Here is a 20,923-nt window from a genome sequence, read left to right as displayed (position 1 = left end):
GATATGTGAGGACAATTGGATTTGTTTTACCTTATGTCATCACATGTCCATTTTGTGCTTAAGAAAAAAGAATAATAAAAAGTTAAATCATTTTTAAAAGACTTTTTTATTTCTATAAAAATACAGAAAAGCAAATGCTGCAAATACAGCAAAGAAAGCTAAAATTCACGCAAGCTAATAAATCATAAAATAATACAAAATAAATTAAATTATCCAAAACTCAAGAACAAAAAAATAAAAAACAAGACAAATAATAAAAACAAATATTTGGTAAAAGTAAAAGAAATATCTAAAAATTCAAAATGGCTGAAGATGGAACAGCTAGCATTACAATTGAAATAGATAGCAGTTTGCCAAAAGATGAGATGAGAAGATGAGTGATTTTTTAAAAAGTTTTTTAATAATATGGCAAAGATAAACAAAAAACAAAAAACGTTTACAGCTAGCAAAAGTAAATCAAAAGAAGTTGCTTTGAAACGATAGCACAAAACGTTGGGCAAAAATGTGCTATAATATGATAGCTCAAATTGAGCAAAACATAGTCATCTCTCTTTGAAAATCCACTTAAAACACTTAAGCATTGATTAATGATATTAGTGACTATTTCGAAAAACTTGTAAACATTGTACTGAAGTGATGTGGCTGTGTGGATTGGTCAGTCACTGCTCACAGTGACGTCTCTCATCAGGCCCTCAGTTATAGTTACCAGTCTCAGGTTCAACACTCATGCACTATTAATCGGTGTATCACATCACTCCTGCACAGCTTCAGACTGGGACAAACTCAATTCTTTTCTCTGCAACTTTAACTTTGTAGCCCTTGCTCTTACTGCTGTTAAAATGTCCATGTAAGGGTTGAGTTGATTGAGAAAAAGGTAAGAAGAGGAAGTAAAGTCCAAGGAACTGTTTTCCTCTCAGGAGGCTTCAAGACCTTTGGAGCTACAGCAGGAAACCTGAATATCACTGTCCTGTATGGTAAGAATCTTCTATTTACAATATTTGTTGAGCTATGGTTTACACTCTTCTGTCTTTAGGGGCTAGTGGTTTTGCATTGTCAGGTTTTGAAAGAAGGTTTTTCATAATCACTGTCTTGTTGGTCGCTGCCTTTATGTGAACGAAGCAGTAAATATATACAGAAATGAATAATTACCTTCACTTTTCAATAGGCATTTAACAATGAGGACATTTTATTTTGTTTTACAAATTATAAATTGCCAGAATGCAACATGTAGTGTAAAGTTGTGGGTTTTATCAGGTATGGAAATGTAAATTAAACAGTAACGGTTCATTTGTGTCAAGATTTCCTGCACAAAGAAACGAAATAAATTTCCAGATAAAAACTGCTCTTCTATGTATTTTGCTGAGTAATTACTGCTGATTAATTATAATTAGGCGTATTCTTTTACCCCAATCGGTGTCAAATTACTTCTTCTATTTAATTGACTGATTAAGGTCAGCTGATTTGAATAATTAAAAACCCCTTTTGAAGGCTAAGCCAGGGTGTGGCTCCAAAGCAAACGAACCCTTTGGTTAATGTCATTAAAGGTGCAGAACATATTGAAAAAAAAAAAACCCCAACAAACTACTGTTTTACTGATTGTTTGAAATTATTCTTTGATAAGAAAATATAGTTTAGAGTTTATTGTATTTTTGCAAAAACGCCAGTGTGTTTTTTTGGTTTAAAACTGACATTTAATTCATTAAGTGTAAAATTACAGTCTGAAGAATTGTTTTTTTTTTCCACAGAGCGTACGAAGATAGGTTTTGCACCATGAAGCGAAGTAAGCACCGTGGACACAAGGAGGACAAAAGTGGAGGTATCAGAGGCCAAGACTGATGATAGAAGAATGGGTCAAAGAATTGAAAGACTGGAAATCCGTTTTTCCAGCCATTTTGTATCAAGCAGTTATTGTAGCTAGCCAAAAAAAAAGCTTTTTTAAGCCATTATGCTTGATTAAATATAAAATAAATTCAATTCTGCTCTGAGAATTGAACAGTAATGATCATAACTGAGGTTTCATTGAGTGAAGTTGATGACATCATTGGCAATCAGCTGTTGGTGGGGATCCACCATTTTCTTGACTTAACTATTTGACCGAAAGACAGTCAACTTAATTAGCCTTTGAATATGTTGCTATGTTTTTCTTTTCTGTAGTTTTTACCAAAGATAATCCTTGAAGTTACCATAAGCGTTTTAATTTCCAGATGAACAATTCTTATCTATTTTTTTTGTCATTTTTTTAACATGGTTCAACTTTTAACTTCAACATTTAACTCTTTGTTTGAGCCCTTCTGACACTTGTGTCCTCAATGTGTCTCCATTTAACATCTAGATGAACCTGCCATTCTGGAGACAGAAAACATTGGCATGTTCATGAAAGGCCAAGACCTGGACACCATCTCAGTGGCATCAGTCACAGCTGTTACCACCAATGTGTCAAATAAGAGGCAAGTCTGGTTTCTCTTGATATTTTTGTTGTTAAGTCAAAGGTAAATGTTTCTTTTTCTACATAAATGCAATTAATGCCTCCTATTTATAGGTCAAAACCAGACATCAAGATGGAACCCAGTTCTGGCAGACCGGTAGATTACCAAGTAAGATGAACCGAGAATGTTTTCATTTAAAAAAGATCCGTCCTCAAAAGCACAACAAACAATAATTCGTCTCTTGGTTTCAGGTGAGTGTGACAGTGATTGAGGCCAGACAGCTGGTGGGTCAGAACATGGATCCAATGGTCTGCGTGGAGATTGGTGAAGATAAAAAGTACACATCCATGAAGGAATCGACCAACTGCCCTTATTACAATGAAGTAAATCAGTCTTTACAACCATATACCGTTCTCAAATTTACCACTATGCTGTCAATTTCATCCCAAACTCTTCTCTGTTTTCCAGTATTTTGTCTTTGACTTCCATGTCCCTCCAGATGTCATGTTCGACAAAATCTTGAAGCTGTCTGTAAGTTGTAATATCGATTTAAACAAATACTTTTGTGTGAAGTCAAGTAAACTAAATGGTTCGTCCTGCTTTAATACAACTTTAGGTTATACACTCTAAAAACCTGCTACGTAGTGGCACGCTGGTTGGAACCTTCAAACTTGATGTTGGCACCATCTACTCACAGCCAGGTAACGAACCAACACTAAACAAACAACAGTAGAGGCGTTTCTGTGATACTACACCATTTACTTACAAATATATCATTTGCAGAACATCAGTTTTACCACAAATGGGCTCTGTTGTCGGACCCTGATGACATCACAGCGGGTTGTAAAGGATACGTGAAGTGTGACATTGCAGTTGTGGCTAAAGGAGACACAATAAAGACTCCACACAAGGCCAATGAGTCTGACGAAGATGACGTGGAAGGGTGAAGAAACGTCATTCCCACTTTACGTTTACTACATGAAATTATACAACCTTACTACGTTTCACACTGATCATTACAAGAAAGGAAATAATTTAAGTAGGACTTTTCTCTGACGATAAGGATAAATATTCCATCTGTTTTGGTTTGTAAAATAGATATAAACTTTGTCACTTTTGTCTTAACAAGAACCACTATTACATAGTGATTCATATTTTTTTAAAATTATATCCTATTTTTAATTGTTTACTATTCTTATCATTTCCAGGAACCTCTTGATACCTGAGGGCGTCCCAGCCGAGCGACAGTGGGCCCGGTATTACCTGAAGATCTACAGAGCAGAGGGACTCCCCAGAATGAACACCAGCATCATGGCTAACGTGAAGAAGGCCTTCATAGGAGAAAACAAGGACCTGGTTGATCCCTATGTTCAAGTACTGTTTGCTGGGCAAAAGGTGAAAGATTGTCTCACAGACCCTGAAGCTACATGGACCTGGCTAGTCATTAATGCACAATGTTTTTATTGTGTGACGACAGGGGAAGACATCAGTTCAGAAGAGCTGCTATGAACCCATCTGGAACGAGCAGATAGTCTTCACTGAGATGTTTCCACCACTATGCAAACGCATGAAGATCCAGATCCGTGATTCTGACAAAGTCAATGATGTAGCTATAGGAACCCACTTTGTGAACCTGCGAACCATTTCCAACGACGGGGACAAAGGTGGTTCTTTGTTTTTTAGTTTATTCCCGGTGTCAGTTCATCAAATGCTAATCTTATTCTTTCATTTCTCAGGCTTCCTCCCCACACTTGGTCCAGCCTGGGTGAACATGTACGGCTCCACTAGGACCTACACCTTAATGGACGAGTACCAGGAGCTAAATGATGGACTCGGGGAAGGGGTGTCCTTCAGAGCCCGTCTGCTCATCAGCCTGAATGTGGAGATCTTGGACACCTCCTCTCCTGAATGCTCCTGCTCCCCTGAGGTGCAGGTGGAGGGAATACCCAACATGTCGGAGGTGGGTCACTGTACTGTATGGATGAGCAGCGATGCAGAAGGACAGGTGGTTGTTTTCTCCTGCTCTGACCACAGAAACTATTGTTCTGCCAGGGTTAATGTGAATTATTAATTGTCAACATTTGCATTATTAACATGTTGTTTGCATGTTAATAATGTGGCCTCTTTTTGTGTAAGTCCACAGGGGATTTAATTCTGACTGTCCATCAGCTGGTATTACAGCTTTACAGTCAGGAGTCCATTCATGGAGACAGGGGTTTTTATAAACTCTGTTTGTTTAAACTACATTATATTAGAATAACTTAGAATAAATAAATACATTTAGAATAAATAAGAATACATTAGATCACATTAGATTAGACTAGACATTAAATTACATGCTATTAGATTAGATTAGAGTGGAATCATTTAGATTAGACTGAATAAGAATAAATGAGATCAAATCAGATTAGACTAGTCTATATCACATTACAGTAAATTACATGCTAGTTTACATTAGATTATATATTTAAATGTGAAATATTTTTACTGACAAACTATATTTTTGATATTCACAAACATTGTAAATATGTTGAATATTGCACACAGCCACATGGTTTGACTTCCTCACATTCAGATTCCTTGTGGATTATTTTACAGACAGCGACAGGGAAGGTCGAGGAGTTTTTCCTCTTTGGATCCTTCCTCGAGGCTACAATGATTGACAGAAAGATTGGGGATAAGCCCATCAACTTTGAAGTCACCATAGGTATTTCTCATTACCTTCTCAAAGACAAACTGTTATAGCTCCTTGTTATTCTTATTGATTGTCATTTGCTGTTTGTCAGGTTATTATGGAAACGAGATCGATGGAGTCGTCCAGCCCAAAATCAAAGGGAAGAAAGGCGGAAGCGGAGATGAAGACGAGACAGAACTGATCCACAACTCAAGTGAGGAGGAGATGGAAGATGATGGAGACCTGGCATCCGTGGCCACTACACCTCCTATGAAACCTGTCGTCACTGATCGGTCAGGGCATGAAAGAGCATTATAACACAGCCAGTATTAAAGGATTATCTCTATATCTCTAAAGTTTGACATGACAACAAACTATCAGTTATAAACCCATTTTAACTGTGGTGCACTGATGGTGGAGACTGAAGTCAGCCAATATAAAGAGGGGGGTTAATGTGGTTGGAGGATTCATTTGAATCCGTCACACTTGATGACTGGGAAGGTGGCTAACTAGTCAAATGGTACAGCTAACAGTTTTTAAAAACATTTTCTGTTATTGTCATTCATTTGTCCTGCCTTTTGTTTTTAACTCTTGCCTAATATTTAAATTTCCAGAAACTACTTCCACCTGCCCTATTTCGAGAGAAAGCCGTGCTTCTACATCAAAAGCTGGTGGCAGGATCAGAGAAGGAGGCTGTACAATGCCAACATCATTGACAACATTGCAGATAAACTGGCAAGTCACACACACATCATAGTTTAACCCCCTCCACCCCAAAAGACGTGATAACAAACTGTAGTTCGTGAAAAAAAAGTCTCTCGATTCATATCACACTCCTACTTAAATTAGGCAATACATAAAACTGTATATACCAGATTTTGTACCCTGGTACCAACACTTCCCAGTCCCTAACATTGAATTAAAGACCCACTGGTCCACCGCTGTACTAATGCTAAAGACTTTCCTTAAAATCTGAATTTGATCTGTTGTTTCTACAGGAGGAAGGACTGAATGATGTGATGGAGATCATTAAGACAGAGAAGGCCTATCCTGAACGCAGACTCAGGGGTGTCCTTGAGGAACTTGGCCATGGCTGCAAGTAATGATGTCCCCAATGTCCAACTGGGCTGCATTGGTCACACACACCGTACAGAATAAATTATTGTTGTTAAGTGACTTTTCTGCTTTCAGTCAGTTCATCTCATTGGCAAGCAAGGACCAGAATCAGTCTGGTAAAACCAAACTGGACAGGGAGAGACTGAAGCTGTGCCTGTCAGAAGTGGTATGTGGAGAAATGACAACAGAGCAGTTCAATTTAACTGTACAAATCCACTCCTCTCCATTAAACGCTGGGATTTGTATGGTTTCAGGAGTCTATTGGTCAACAAGCTAAAACCATGAGGACACAGGTGAAGAAGAGCACAGTGAGAGACAAACTCAAACTCTCTCAAAACTTCCTGTCCAAGCTGCGATTCTTGGCTGATGAGGTAAAAAAAAAAAAACACACCGGCAGCTACTTACTAACTTTTGTAATTGGCTTGTTTTACAAGAGTGCTCTTCTTTCTGTATTAGCCTCAACACAGTGTTCCAGATGTTTTCATATGGATGATAACTAATGGGAAGCGCGTTGCTTATGCCAGAGTCCCTTCCAAAGACATTCTTTATTCTGCAACGGACGAGGAGAGAGGAAAAGACTGTGGCAAAGTCAAAACTATGTTCCTCAGAGTGAGTTTATTCAAAACCAGTGTTTGATTAAAGAAATTCCTCTCATCATGCTTGACCAAGCTCTTCTCTGATGTGCTTCCTCCAGATCCCTGGCAAGAAAGGCTTTGGCCCTGCTGGCTGGACAGTTCAGTCCAAGATAGAGATTTACTTCTGGCTGGGTCTGACCCGGCAGCGTAAAGATTACCTGGACGGGCTCCCCAATGGATTTGAAGAAAACAGGTTGTCCAAAGGACCTGGTCTGCCTTCTACACCTCCCATTAGCCTCACCTACATGAGTAAGACTCTCATAATAATAATAACAAAATGAAACATCATTATGAGTCTTTATGCTGATCTGCTTCACATCCATGGTTATCACTGTATTAGAGTTAAAAACAAACTAATGTTTTGCATGTAGATAACTTTTGCAAACCATGAATGAAAAGTTTCAGTGTTGGAGGATGCGGGCATCGATCCCGCTACCTCTCGCATGCTAAGCGAGCGCTCTACCATTTGAGCTAATCCCCCACGTGATGTGAAGTTTGAAGTAACAGCTCATGTTTGTCTTCAAAGTATGCTGTCCACTCACATGTCTGAAGGGACTTGGACATGTTTTTATGTATTAAAAACATTCACACAATGAGGTCTAACAGCTGAAGATAAATAAAACCACAAAAACACCAAAAATTCAATCCATCTTAAAAGCTTAAATTTAGCTAACATTGTAGCAAAAGTGCCAAAAAATAACCCTGACCAACGGTAAATTGATATTTTTATTTTAAAAGATAGGTTAGGTCAAGGATATTAGCAAGATGAAGCTCAAATTTAAAATGAGTAATAATTATAATAAGTAAATAAAATACTAAATTAATTTTAAAAAACTGTTTAAAAAAGGGACATTTTATATTAACAAGAAATGCAAAACAACAAAAATAAATAACTAAAAAACATTCAAGTTAGCCTAGAAATAGCCCAGAAATCACCAGTCATTTAGAACTGGTTGAAAGTTAGCCAAAAGTAACATTGGACAGATTCAGTGGTATAAACATCTGTACGTCTGTCTCCTCAGTGAAACAGATCTTCCAGCTGAGGGTCCACATGTACCAGGCTCGCAGCCTGTTTGCTGCTGACAGCACAGGACTGTCTGACCCTTTTGCCAGAGTCTTCTTCTCCACACAGAGTCAAGTCACTGAAGTAAGAACAAATACCTGAAGTATGGGATATTGCTGAGCAGATTCCACTTGACTTAATGTTTTTGTTGGTTCCCCCATTAGGTTTTACCCGAGACTCTTTGCCCCACATGGGACCAGCTGCTGGTTTTTGAGAACGTGGAGTTGTTTGGTGAGGCCACTGAACTGAGAGATGACCCTCCGATTATCGTCATCGAGCTCTACGATCAGGACACCGTGGTGAGGACTTTTGAAACAGTTACAATAAGAATGATCTCCTGCACAAATTCCCATTAAATACCATAAAAGGGCATCTTTACTGAGACCTTGATAAGCCTCCAAGAATCTGTTCTTCGTTTAATGTAATTATTTGTGATTAAGTTTGTTTTCTGACAGATTTTTCATCTGGACCAGTGCTTTTTCCTGACTTGTCAATTTTATATCTGTTTCTGTCATTAACACCATTGTTGTGGATGACCACTGGGATAAGTAGAGTGTGGATTCCTATGCTTTTATTTTGCCTTGTAGAGTTATAACAATTAAACGTGTGTCAATAAATAGTTATAGATGTAATAAAAGACATGCAGGAGGAACAAGACTCATGTCGTTGGACTCAATTCACTGTTGTCCATGAGACTGATGCTCTTACTCCTGTTGCATTTCTTTGCATTTGAGAATTTAATTTGTGCTTTTTTATGAGAAAAAACCCCAATAATGTTGAACAGCTCATTACCACTAACTGCAGGAGAGATTTGTTAGGAGTGAATGAAATCAGTCTGTTCTGCAGTAACTGGTTCTTCCAGGGCTCTTGTTTTTATGAATCTTGTTTTTCCATTTTATCGTCATTGCATCTGAATCTCTTGTCTCTACGGAAACATGTGCATCTGAAGCCATGTTTTCCCTCCTTCTGATTGGATGAATCAACACCATCGATTGACGCCATTATAATTCAAATGCTTTGACAGATACCAAGAAAACAAACCTTCTCTAACGCTTCCCGTCTCACTGAGTAGACTTTTTAAGGTCTGATTTCGTCACAGGGTAAAGCTGACTTCATGGGAAGAACTTTTGCAAAGCCTGTGGTCAAGATGGCGGATGAACACTACGGCCCCCCACGCTTCCCCCCACAACTGGAGTACTATCAGATCTACCGTGGAAACTGCTGCGCTGGAGAGATGCTGGCAGCTTTTGAGCTTCTGCAGGTGAATTTGACAAAAGATGGAGAGATTGATAGATAAATAGTGCACAACATTATAGAAACCATTATTAATATACTATAGCTCTAAACGAAAGTTTTGTTTTTAAAGGTTCAGGACAGTCTAGGTGTTCTGTGATCTACTTATCAGTTTTAACTTGACTGAAATCGTGTGAAAAGCTAATATGCTTTAATGCTGTTCTATATGTAGATTGGACCGAATGGAAAAGCTGATCTGCCTCCAATAGAGGGACCTTCAGATATGGACCGTGGACCAATCATGCCAGTACCTCTTGGAATCCGACCAGTGCTCAGCAAGTATAGGATTGAGGTAAAAGCTCATCTGACACAGACTAATATGTTTTCATCTGAAATGCAAGAAAAACCTTCAATAGCTGCTTGGTTTGTTTTTTTAAACATCCTATGAATGCACTTTAACAATTGGACAATGGTTCTTCTATAGAGCAAATACATATATATGTGTTATAATGACCAACCAAACTGCCTTCTGTTTTAGGTTTTATTTTGGGGCCTGAGAGACTTGAAGAGGGTGAATCTGGCTCAGGTGGATCGCCCTCGTGTGGACATTGAATGTGCAGGAAAGGGAGTGCAGTCTGCCCTCATCCCCAACTACAAGAAAAACCCCAACTTCAGCACGTTGGTCAAGTGGTTTGAAGTGGTATGTAATCACTTCAGGAATATGTTTTTATATAATAATAACAACTCCATAAATGCAAATTAAAAACATCAATTTGGACCTTCCTCCTCAGGATTTGCCTGAGAACGAGTTGCTTCACCCACCACTCAACATAAGGGTTGTGGACTGCAGGGCTTTTGGACGCTACACTCTAGTTGGGTCCAACGCTGTCACAAGTCTACGGAAGTTTATCCACAGGCCAGACAAACAGGCAAACAACTGGTCTGGAAACAACACAGGTAAAGAAAAAAAACAGTATATCAAAATGTTTTTGTTCATTTTGAGACAAAATGATCTGATGACAGATGCTCACCATCTTATTATCATCTCAACTGTTTATCTCTCAGATGAAATCATTGTTGTGAGCTTGGATTCTGACGCAAATTTTAGGAAGATGGACACTGTGGTCAAACTTGACTCTGTGAGTTTTGTCATATTTTTAAGTAACATTTATATAAGAAATGTATATAGTAACCTAAAACTATCCCATCTGCTTTTTTTCTAGTGCTCTGATGCTGTGGTCAAAGTTGAGGTAAGTGGTGTTGTGTCACTTTCTTATAAAAATACATATAACATAATAATTGTTACAATAAATACATACTTTTATATCACAAATAACCTTTATATTTTACTGAAAGGATGACGCTAAGGATGGAAAAGGAAAGAAGAAAAAGAGGAAGAAGGGTGAAGAGCCCGAAGAAGAGGAACTGGATGAGAGCATGTTGGACTGGTGGTCCAAATACTTCGCCTCCATTGAAACCTTGACAGAGGTGAGAATCATAAAATAAAAACCTAGAGGTGTTTACATAATACACTGAAGATATATTTAACGCTGATAGGATGAGGAGTTACCTTTAACGGTAAATGTTTATATAGACTTGTTTCAATTTCAAGTTATTATTTTTTCTCATTGAGTAAAGGAAATAAAAATATAAATCAGTGCAATTTTCCCACTGTGGTAAAATGTAATATTAAATTTTGGGGCCCACCCCCCATGTTGTAAACCACAGTGTTAATGTATAATTATTGTTTGATGTGAAGTGTCATTCTCTTTGACAGGCCCTCAAAGCTCAGGAAGCAGCTATGTCTGATACAGAGGACAAAGATGAGATGGACCTGGCAGACGGTGGAGGTAAAAACTAGATGACTGTTAGAAAAAAACAGGCTGGTTTGATCAGTTTGGTTTTTTAGGTCATGCACCCAAATACTAGGTTGACTGTCTGGTGTTTTTTTTTTTCTAAACAGGGAACAAATAGACCTGACCTTTTTGTAGTATTAAGCATGCATTTTACCAGCTCTTTAACTCTGTTGTCTTCATCTACAGTGAACTTTGTAGTCCGAGAATGCCTTCATGTAGAAGCTGATCTGACATGAATCCAGAATCGTAAATGTGGGAAATCTTTTTCCCTCCCATATGTGCATATTAACTGTATGCTGACCATGAAAGTTGTCAAAGCAAAAAAAAGTTATTTGTAAAAGTAATAACTGGATTTTTATAAATCCAGTTATTTGGAGCTGGGCCTGTAAGGCTGCACATCTATATCATCACACATTCAAAGTTGTTGGCCAACTGATCTGTGGACAGTGATGCAGTTCAACGCCAACACTCTATGCAAACACTTGCAGCTGATTTTTGACAACTTTCATGTAGAATTCATGTCTCGAGCGCACCGTTCCTTCATCCGCTTCTACTCCTCCTCCTCCTGCTCCCTACTCCCTTCCTTCTTCACTCCATCCTCGTCACTAACCTGCACTCAGATATCAAACCTGATGACTCTCCCGTAAAAGGCTCCAAGAAAGGAAAAGGAAAGAAGGACAAGAAGAAGCAGTTGTTCGACCCGTTTGAGAAGAAGAAGCCAAAGCTGGACGAGTTGAAGGTACTGGAGTATGGAGTATTTGGCTGTTTCATGTCTTTAACTGTGTACATGTGCATTGAAGAGGCCTTTTAACTGCGATTCAAGCTTGATGTGTCAGTACAGCCACAGTTGTTCCCTGAGTCCTGTCACCTGCACTGATTTTTACTTTTTGTTCTCTACAGATGTGGTATCCTAAAGTCATTAAGAGAGATTTGAATGTCTAATACATACTTTCTTACATATCTTAGGTGTATCCTAAAGAACTTGAGAGTGAATTTGACAACTTTGAGGACTGGCTTCACAGCTTCAACCTCTTCAGGGGAAAGGGTGGTGACGATGACGATCAGAACATTACAGATGAGGACAGGATTGTGGGAAAGTTCAAAGTAAGGACAAAAGATTTAAGAACATATTTGTTGATTTTATTCTTCTACTTTTTACATTTTAAATATGCCTTAATAAAGTAAGTCTCATTATTATTTTTCTTAACTGCAGGGGTCGCTCTGCATGTACAAAGTGTCTGACGATCTGCCCAGAGACTTTGAGTCCAGCATGGGAATGTTTCAGAACATTCCTAGCAACGATCCGATCAATGTCTTAGTTCGTGTCTATGTCATCAGGGTAAGACAACTCAACCTTCACGACTTAACAGTGGGTTAATGACTTCTCAAAAGTCAGATTGTGCAGACAAAGTCACAAATGAGCATTGGTTGACTGCCCAAAATACTTCATGAAGAAAAATATAGCAATATTCAAAACTAAATTATCCCCTAGCCAAGAGATTATTTCATTCAATTCATTAAAATAAAGTAACAAGTAAATAAGTGGCAGAATGTTAGCAATAGTAAGAAAAGAGACCAAATGTGTGCTGCAATGATAAAAGTTCTCCTTTAAAGGAGATGGTGAATGTTTTTAAGGTCTTGTTGGAAACCTTTAACAGACTAAATCTCGTCAAATTAATTTGGAAATATTCCAAATATAACTCCTTAAATCATATTTCACAGAGCCAAAAATGTATTCTGTACTTTTATCGTATATACTCTATACTGTATATTTAAAAAAATGTGTACTTTTGTTTTTAAGGCAACTGATCTTCATCCAGCTGACATTAATGGTAAAGCTGACCCTTACATTGCGATCAGAATGGGGAAGACAGAAGTCAAGGACAAAGAGAACTACATCTCCAAACAGCTCAACCCTTTGTTTGGCAAGTGAGTAAAAATATTTTTTAGTATTAACAGAATGATTTTATGCATGTACAAAGTTTACTGCCGAACCCGCACTTTAACTAATACTAAGAGTTTTTATCTTATAACCATAGATCTTTTGACATTGAGGCCACATTCCCCATGGACTCCACCCTCACTGTGTCCATCTACGACTGGGACCTGGTGGGAACCGACGACCTGATCGGAGAAACCAAACTTGACCTGGAAAACCGTTTCTACAGCAAACACAGAGCCACGTGTGGAATTGCACGGAACTACTCCATGTAAGACTACAACACCTACATGTACACTTCAGTGTTTCAGGGCTCTCTTTGAGCGAGGATTATCGTATCGTATTTTCTGGACTACAAGTCACACTTTTCTTTCATCCTTTGACACCACTGATGGATTAATTTACTTTATCCCTAATTTTTTCAAGCCATGGTTACAATGTCTGGAGAGACCCCATGAAACCAACCCAGATCCTGGCAAAGCTGTGCAAGGACCGCAAAGTGGACTCTCCTCAGTATGGACCTGGAGGAAGAGTGAAGGTGGAGAACAGGGTCTTCATGGCACACACTGAGATTGAGGATGAAAACGGTAGCTTCTTTAATTTGACCTATTCATCTAACTGTATGGACACTGTACACTGATTATTATCATTTTAAGCTCACACCACATCCTTTGACGTTCTTCAGGTTTGAAGAAGCAAACCGACGAACACCTGGCTCTGACCGTGTTGAATCACTGGGACCACATCCCTCGTGTTGGCTGTAAACTTATTCCAGAACATGTGGAGACAAGACCTCTGCTCCACCCCGACAAACCAGGAATTGAACAAGTATAAAGCAAATATTCCTTTTTGTTCTCTTTAATACCTGCAGGACTGGGTTCACCCATGCTTGTCTGTGGTTTCAGGGAAGGATTGAGATGTGGGTGGACATGTTCCCAAAGGACATGACTGCACCTGGTCCCGCACTTGACATTTCACCAAGAAAACCAAAGAAGTATGTTTAATACTAACTACTGGGTTGAACCATTCTTATACAGCCCCTTAAATATATACAAAAACGTTGTGTTGTGTATTTACACAATTTGTACTTCTATAATTATATGTTTTTTTACGTGTTCAGGTTTGAGCTGAGGGTGATCATCTGGAACACAGACGAAGTTGTTCTAGAGGACGATGACATCTTTACTGGGGAGAAATCCAGTGATATATTTGTGCGAGGGTAACTGTAAAATTGAAGTTTTGTTTGTTGTTGTTTAAATTTCAGAGAAAGAAAACGACAGTTTAGTCCAATTAAGACGAGTTATCCATAACTTTCAGCTGTGTGTGATTAAAGTAAGAAAGAATAGCCATAGTCACTGGACCAACACAGGTAAAAGATGCTCAAGCTTCACGGTCAACAGTATGATTTTTCCACAATACCTTCTTAAGTATGGGACCATAACAAAACAGAAACAGGTAACCGTAACAGGTCCTGCAATTTACCGAGCCAACAGGCGCTAGTTAAGGTTTTTGTTAACTTCAAAATAAGAGCACATGTTTCAAAATAAATTAAGAACTGCTGCAAATACACTTAGAAAGATATTAAAAATAGCTAGGAATGCCTTTTTTTCAAGGCATTCTTAAAAGCTCTTTTATAATTCGATTTAGAAGAAGAATATTTTATGTTCAAATCTTGTTTATTCCCTTCATCAACTGTGTCTTTGACAGCTGGTTAAAAGGGCAACAGGAGGACAAACAAGACACAGATGTCCACTACCACTCCATCACTGGTGAGGGCAACTTCAACTGGCGCTTCATCTACCCCTTCGACTACCTGATGGCCGAGGAGAAGATCAGCATCTCCAAAAAAGAGTCCATGTTCGCTTGGGACGAGACAGAGTACAAGATTCCACCTCGCCTCAATCTACAAGTGTGGGATGCTGACCATTTCTCTGCAGATGACTTCCTTGGTAAAAATCAGTGTTGGCTATATGGATCACAGTTGATAACACACAAATGGTAATAAGACACCACTCCTAAAATAATGTCCTTCATGCAGGTGCTATTGAGCTGGATCTGAATCGCTTCCCACGAGGTGCTAAGACTGCCAAGCAGTGCAGCATCGATATGGTGACAAATGAAACAGACCTGCCCATGGTCTCCATCTTTAAACAGAAGAGGATCAAAGGCTGGTGGCCTTTCGTGGCCAGAAATGAGGAAGATGAGTTTGAACTGACTGTGAGTCTATTTTTTTATTTTACAAAGTCAAGAATAACGGTGTTGTTTTCTAGCCTTAATTTGAGCTGGTGCTGCCAGAACAGGACCTCCGACGTTGGATCTGCCACCTCCATGTCATAATGACAAAAAATAATAATAGTCATGGGAACCAGCCATTCTCTGTGTTTCAGGACCCCCCACCTTTACAAATGAAGCACTGGTTGTTTTGCTTTCAGCAAGCTAGCTAAACAGACTTAGCCTGACATACGCTGCTCATCAGTGTGCATCATGGCAATTAGAATTAGCCCGATGTTAGTTTAAAAAGCAATGATTTGCCCGCAGATGCACAACAGTTATCACAGAAATAGATGTGTTTCCAAATTGGCCTAAAATAAAGAAGAACATTAACAATGTGTCATTCTGCTGTTGGCAAGTAAGCCCAAGAACTAACCCGACTTTGCTGCTCTTTACTAAAGATTTCATTAGACTGTTTTGTGACTGCATGTATTTTTCATGTTGTCAGGGTAAAGTGGAAGCTGAGCTGCACCTGCTGACAGGAGAGGAGGCTGAGAAAAACCCTGTTGGTGAAGGACGTAATGAACCAGAGCCTCTGGAGAAACCCAAGTATGAAAGATGTAGAAACCAAAGAATGAACTTTGGTTTTTATTGTCACACTTTCACAGACATGTAAATGCATGAATACTGAGGTTCACACACACGACAGAACAAACTTTACACTTAGATTCAGTTCTGAACAGCTGAAAGTCCAGGTCCACCCCAAAAATGAAAAAAAATGTAACCATATGACTAAAACCTTCATAAACCTGAATTTGCGGAAAGATATATAAAACGATGAAATAAACAAACATAAATTCACCTAAAAAAAAAAAACAGTCAAAAAAGGAAATTTCCCAAGATGAGGAGAGATTTTATGAATTTTCATCCACCAAGTTCTGGACTTTTACCTACAGTAGGATCTTCTCTCTTTACATGGTAAGTTGCTTTTCTTCATATCCTTTTTTGTTTTGCATTCCCTGACATATCTGTATTTGAGTTATTCATTTCAATGATGTCAGCTACATTCCCATTTAAATGTGACATTCAACAAGGCGGTTGGTCTGGCAGTGGACCTGTGTGACTGAACTCGTCTTTCTATTCTTCCAGCCGTCCAGACACCAGCCTTCTGTGGTTCCTCACTCCCTTCAAAGCCATTAAACACTTGATCTGCACCCAGTACAAGTGGCTGACCATCAAGATTGTCACCGTTCTGCTGTTGCTGGCCATCGTGGCTCTTTTCCTCTACAACATGCCTGGTTATATGGTCAAGAAAATGCTGGGAGCATGAGATGGTGCTCAGACACACTTCCGCAGAAGGTTCTGGCAATTTCCATTAACCAGACGGCGTAAAACGAGTTCTAAATCTCCTTGTTTACTTTCTGCCACGGTTTTGCTCTAAATACAGGCTTAAACAACAACAACAACATTAGACTGATAATATAACATAAACTAGGAAAAACATCACACAATCTTAATACCATAAATCACCTGTTTCTATCTACACTGATCACAAATCAAGTCCAAAACAGTGGTTCTCAAACTCACAGGTAAAAAAAAAACGTTGAGAAACAACATGTGGAAAGTGTCAGCTGCAAAAATAATAGTGAATAATGTATGGTCTTTATACCAACTTATATAACCCCTTTCTGTAGAGCGACATGTGACTGTGTTGAGAAATATGTCATTCTGCATGGTGGTTTTTGGATGTTTCAATTTAGATGTATTCCTCCACTTCACCTCCTCATCCACAGTCTTTCCTCCATATTTCCACATCTCTCTTCTTAGCTCATGTTAATCATCCTTTTTATCTCTATCTTTATCTCCAAACTATTCAACCTGAGCTGCCCCTCTGATCTACTCTTCCCCAGTTCTGTCCATCCTTGTTACTGCTTAAGAAAATTTCTTCAGGCTCAACAATCTGTCCTTTGAACATTGCCACTGTCTCTACTCTGTATATCATAGCAGATCTCACTACCAGCTTGAAAACATTTTGTTTTTTCTCACTTAAACTCATCTTCATCTAACCCGCTGTCTATCGTTGTTTTGACAACCTGTTTCATCTCTTTGTAATCTTGGGGTCCATGCTGGTCAGCACCTGAACCATACAGTGAACGTATCGGGGAACGTGATACTGTATTTCTGTCACCAAGTAAAACTCAGTGGAAGATAAATTAGGCTAATGCATGTCAACAGTACTGTGCCATCATTCATGGTTTAAATATATATTGGTATATAAATATATATCCTGTTATTTTCTGCACATTGCGATGTTGTCCAAAGACACCAAGGACTGCCAGTAGAAAAAAAAAAAAAAAGAACATTTGATTGAAATGTTCTACTTTGAACTACAACAATCTACTGTTGTAGTGTTTTACAAAAGGTATCCTGTAGGGATAGACTGTGCTTTTACTCCATCTTCTTAACGTGAACTAAACATCATTGGTAATGCTGTGCTGCAGTGTCCCTTGCAGCATTTCTGATTGTGTAGAAGTTGCACAGCATTGGTAATAATATTTTGGGTAGTGTAGAGGTAAACTGGTCCTACGTCACTGTGCAGACACCCGTGTTCGAGTCATGTGATCTCTTTCTCTGCGTCTTTTAACAACTTTTAACATCTCTGTGCTCCACCAGCCGCCCAGACGTCGCCCTCCTCTGGTTCCTGATCCCTCTCAAAGCAGTCAAGCACCTTCTGTGTGACCAGTACCGATGGCTGACCATCAAAATAGTCACTGCTCTTCTGCTGCTGGCCATTGTCGCTCTTTTCCTATACAACATGCCCGGATACATGGTGAAGAAAATGTTGGGAGCTTGATTTAAAAAATCACAAGATGATACTGTTTTTTTTTCTCAGAGTGTGAAGTTAGTCATTTGTATTTTTGTGAGCTTTTTGCAATTAACTAACAAACCTTTGATGCCTTAATTGAAAGAACACCATTCCAATAGTAACAGGCTCCTAATATTATATAGTTTGAGTGAATTTACAATAGGTTTTTATTGTAGTTTAATGTACAAATCTAAACTTGCTGTCTCTACTGGTGTGACAGAATTAGAGTTTTTCTTTTTAATAAATATCATTATCATTGAAATACAACCATAAATCAAAAATAAGGATTTTGTCTAAAGGAAATTCAGATAGGTTGGATCTGTTCAAGGTTTCTTGTCTGAACAATTTTTAAGAAAATTTAGTGTCTCTCCATGATGTCCTGATTGTGTCCATGTATGATACAGTATGTCAGAGTTATAAATAAATTCACCCATAGTAAACAGAAACCGTTTAGGTTCCTGCTTGTCCTGTCGTCTGTGTGTACGTGTCCTTCAGTTTCTGGTTATTTTGGGGGAATGTGCTGTTCTACTTCTACATCCAGGGAATGATTGCAAACTAAGGTAAATTTATTTCTCCCTGAAAAAAGGTTTTTTAATTTCAGTATTTTCTTTATTGGTCCTCTATGTGAAAAGTGCATTTGCAGTGTTATTTATTTTGTTCAAGGGAAATAGCAGTATTTCTGTAAATGGAGGTGGTTAAAACAAACTTTTGCAGTGTTTTGAAGATAAAGCTGTGAATGCGGAGTTGGGGGGGGTGCTCTACACAATGGTGGGTGGGAGATGGCAAAGTTTGAGAAGTACTGCATTATAATGTGTAATAAATTGAACCTCAACTATAACTCCACAATAAATATACATTTAACACACAGCATGCCCGTACAAATGTAATTTAAATTATCTTAAACTGGCCTTTCAATACAGGAAAATTAAAAAGTTGTGATGTACATATAACGCCCTTAATTTATCCCTCGTCAATTTTGGGAAGTTGTAACCGTTTAGTATGTGAGAAATGTTGCTTTAAAAATGTGCAATATAATTGGAGGATGCGGGCATCGATCCCGCTACCTCTCGCATGCTAAGCGAGCGCTCTACCATTTGAGCTAATCCCCCACGACGGGCTCTCCGATTTCAGTCTTGAGAATTTTATTACATCTGCAACGTCTTCAACCTTGAACGTTAACAGTGGGTGTTAATACCTGGACATTCCAACACATATATTTATACATATATAATTATAACTTAACATGCTAAAGTTCCACTGTTTTTTAAAACAAAATATATATTAACTTCTTTTATCTCTACTCCTTTAGCCGCCCAGACATCGCCCTCCTCTGGTTCCTCATCCCTCTTAAAGCAGCAAAACATCTGGTGTGTGACCAGTACCGGTGGCTGACCATCAAGATTGTCACCGCTCTACTGCTGCTGGCCATCGTAGGTCTGTTTCTCTACAACATGCCTGGTTACATGGTGAAGAAGATGTTAGGAGCTTAACATATATATATTCTCTATGCTGGAAACCTGTTACTCAGTACACATGGTACATTAGAATTACTACAGTCTCTCCACTACCCTGGATGAACAACAATTTCCAAAGGATATAATTTTCCGCTGAATTGCATTTCTTAGCACTAATGGGTGGATAACAAAAGCTTGTGTATTATTATTATTGTTGTTGTTGTTGTTGATGTTGTTGTTTGTAGAAGTAGTTGTAACTCTCTTTTAGTTTGGAATATTATTGTTTTTGTTGTTGCTAAATTCGACATATTTTTACCTGTATTTGGAGTGGAATTTGGAGTTATCAACAATATTAATACGTTAGACTTTTGAGAATAAAGGACCATTTTTAATCTACACACCACTGGTTTATCCATTTTATTTCATTACTCTTACTGTCACTTCTCATTTCTGTCAAGTTAACATATAACAGACGAGATGTGAAGTTAAATTTTTGTTTAAACTTCTTTAACCATTTTAAGTTCCACCACATGACAAGCTCTTTTATCAATAAAATATACCCGCACGGTATATTTTATTGATAAATTCAATATCGTTACCAAAACTACTGACAGACTTGTTTCGTCTCCTAGAAATATCCAGTCTCATGTAGAAAAAAAAAGAAAAAACATTGGAGGATGCGGGCATCGATCCCGCTACCTCTCGCATGCTAAGCGAGCGCTCTACCATTTGAGCTAATCCCCCTGCCTGTTATACCTCACAATGACATAGTGCTGCCATCTGGCGGTCACGACCTACTTCATTATTATGTACCCCTGTCAGAAATCAAACCCACAGCCAACATTTACCTTCTCACACTCACCATTAAAAAGGGACCGGAGTCACAACCACCTGCTCATGGTTAGTCCTGACCACATGTCAGACTTCACTGACTGACTGACTAACACTGATTCTAAAGCCTGTAAACTCTAGCTAGGGTAAACTGAAAGGAAACAAACAAGACAACAGTCAAGGGGTCGTCTGTTGTTTGTGCTCCCATGTTTAACACATTCAAACGCAGACACAGCAGCGACACGGCGGCCGCACAGAGTAGAAGAAAGATGTTCTTACTGTGTTGAAGATCTTCAGGACGACCACCCTAGAAAACAAACCTAAACCAGAGACGAGCCCTGTTAAGTACTGAGGTTCTGGTGTGAACACATTGTCAAATGTTTACTTTTTTACTAAATAGAAAAGCTGAGTTCGACTCCACAGATCCCTCACCTTGATTCCCAGTTTCTGGAGTGTACTGGACAAGTTCCACCTGGTCTCCGTGTTCAAAAACCCCAACGTATCTGTTCGTTTTGAACGTTTTTGGTTCATTTAAAACAATTAACTGTAGAAGACACTCAAGCTGTTTAAACACTAAATATACTTATATATGAGTAAACAGGTTCTCCAAACACATTCC

The 20,923-nt window shown here is 38.6% G+C and overlaps 1 protein-coding gene and 3 non-coding genes across 4 annotated transcripts; 1 reads left to right on the top strand and 3 right to left on the bottom strand.

The window, feature by feature from the left end:
• The first annotated feature begins 320 nt into the window (after nt 1–320).
• LOC103380349 (otoferlin) lies at nt 321–20,267 on the top strand. Its single transcript, XM_025061799.1, has 41 exons — nt 321–974; nt 1,746–1,816; nt 2,333–2,447; nt 2,540–2,594; nt 2,678–2,809; nt 2,895–2,957; nt 3,043–3,127; nt 3,210–3,369; nt 3,635–3,821; nt 3,904–4,386; nt 5,025–5,133; nt 5,213–5,393; nt 5,715–5,835; nt 6,099–6,199; nt 6,292–6,382; nt 6,471–6,587; nt 6,673–6,825; nt 6,911–7,100; nt 7,874–7,998; nt 8,079–8,213; nt 9,014–9,175; nt 9,380–9,499; nt 9,686–9,847; nt 9,939–10,104; nt 10,213–10,286; nt 10,371–10,397; nt 10,504–10,635; nt 10,925–10,998; nt 11,634–11,742; nt 11,970–12,107; nt 12,217–12,342; nt 12,805–12,932; nt 13,043–13,213; nt 13,369–13,529; nt 13,628–13,770; nt 13,848–13,936; nt 14,063–14,161; nt 14,650–14,891; nt 14,981–15,159; nt 15,662–15,762; nt 19,329–20,267. The coding sequence occupies exons 2-41, from the start codon at nt 1,771–1,773 to the stop codon at nt 19,507–19,509; spliced, it is 5,433 nt and encodes a 1,810-aa protein (XP_024917567.1). The 5' UTR covers nt 321–974; nt 1,746–1,770; the 3' UTR covers nt 19,510–20,267.
• On the bottom strand, nt 7,260–7,332 carry trnaa-agc (transfer RNA alanine (anticodon AGC)). The gene has a single exon. It is a non-coding gene; the product is annotated as a tRNA-Ala (tRNA).
• trnaa-agc (transfer RNA alanine (anticodon AGC)) lies at nt 19,056–19,128 on the bottom strand. Its single transcript has one exon. It is a non-coding gene; the product is annotated as a tRNA-Ala (tRNA).
• Nucleotides 20,145–20,217, bottom strand: trnaa-agc (transfer RNA alanine (anticodon AGC)). Its single transcript has one exon. It is a non-coding gene; the product is annotated as a tRNA-Ala (tRNA).
• Nucleotides 20,268–20,923: the final 656 nt, after the last annotated feature.

The sequence above is a fragment of the Cynoglossus semilaevis genome, chromosome 1 (assembly GCF_000523025.1).
Source record: "Cynoglossus semilaevis isolate Cse_v1.0 chromosome 1, Cse_v1.0, whole genome shotgun sequence".
Classification (NCBI taxonomy): domain Eukaryota; kingdom Metazoa; phylum Chordata; class Actinopteri; order Pleuronectiformes; family Cynoglossidae; genus Cynoglossus; species Cynoglossus semilaevis.
This window is presented reverse-complemented; position numbering and strand designations above follow the sequence as displayed.

What these genes read in the sequence shown, in the direction of transcription:
- LOC103380349 (XM_025061799.1), top strand. Translation starts at nt 1,771, where the DNA reads ATGAAGCGAAGTAAGCACCGTGGACACAAGGAGGACAAAAGTGGAG. An exon ending in GAATACCCAACATGTCGGAG is followed by an intron (nt 4,387 to 5,024) that starts GTGGGTCACTGT and finishes ATTATTTTACAG; the next exon opens with ACAGCGACAGGGAAGGTCGA. An exon ending in CTCAACCCTTTGTTTGGCAA is followed by an intron (nt 12,933 to 13,042) that starts GTGAGTAAAAAT and finishes TTATAACCATAG; the next exon opens with ATCTTTTGACATTGAGGCCA.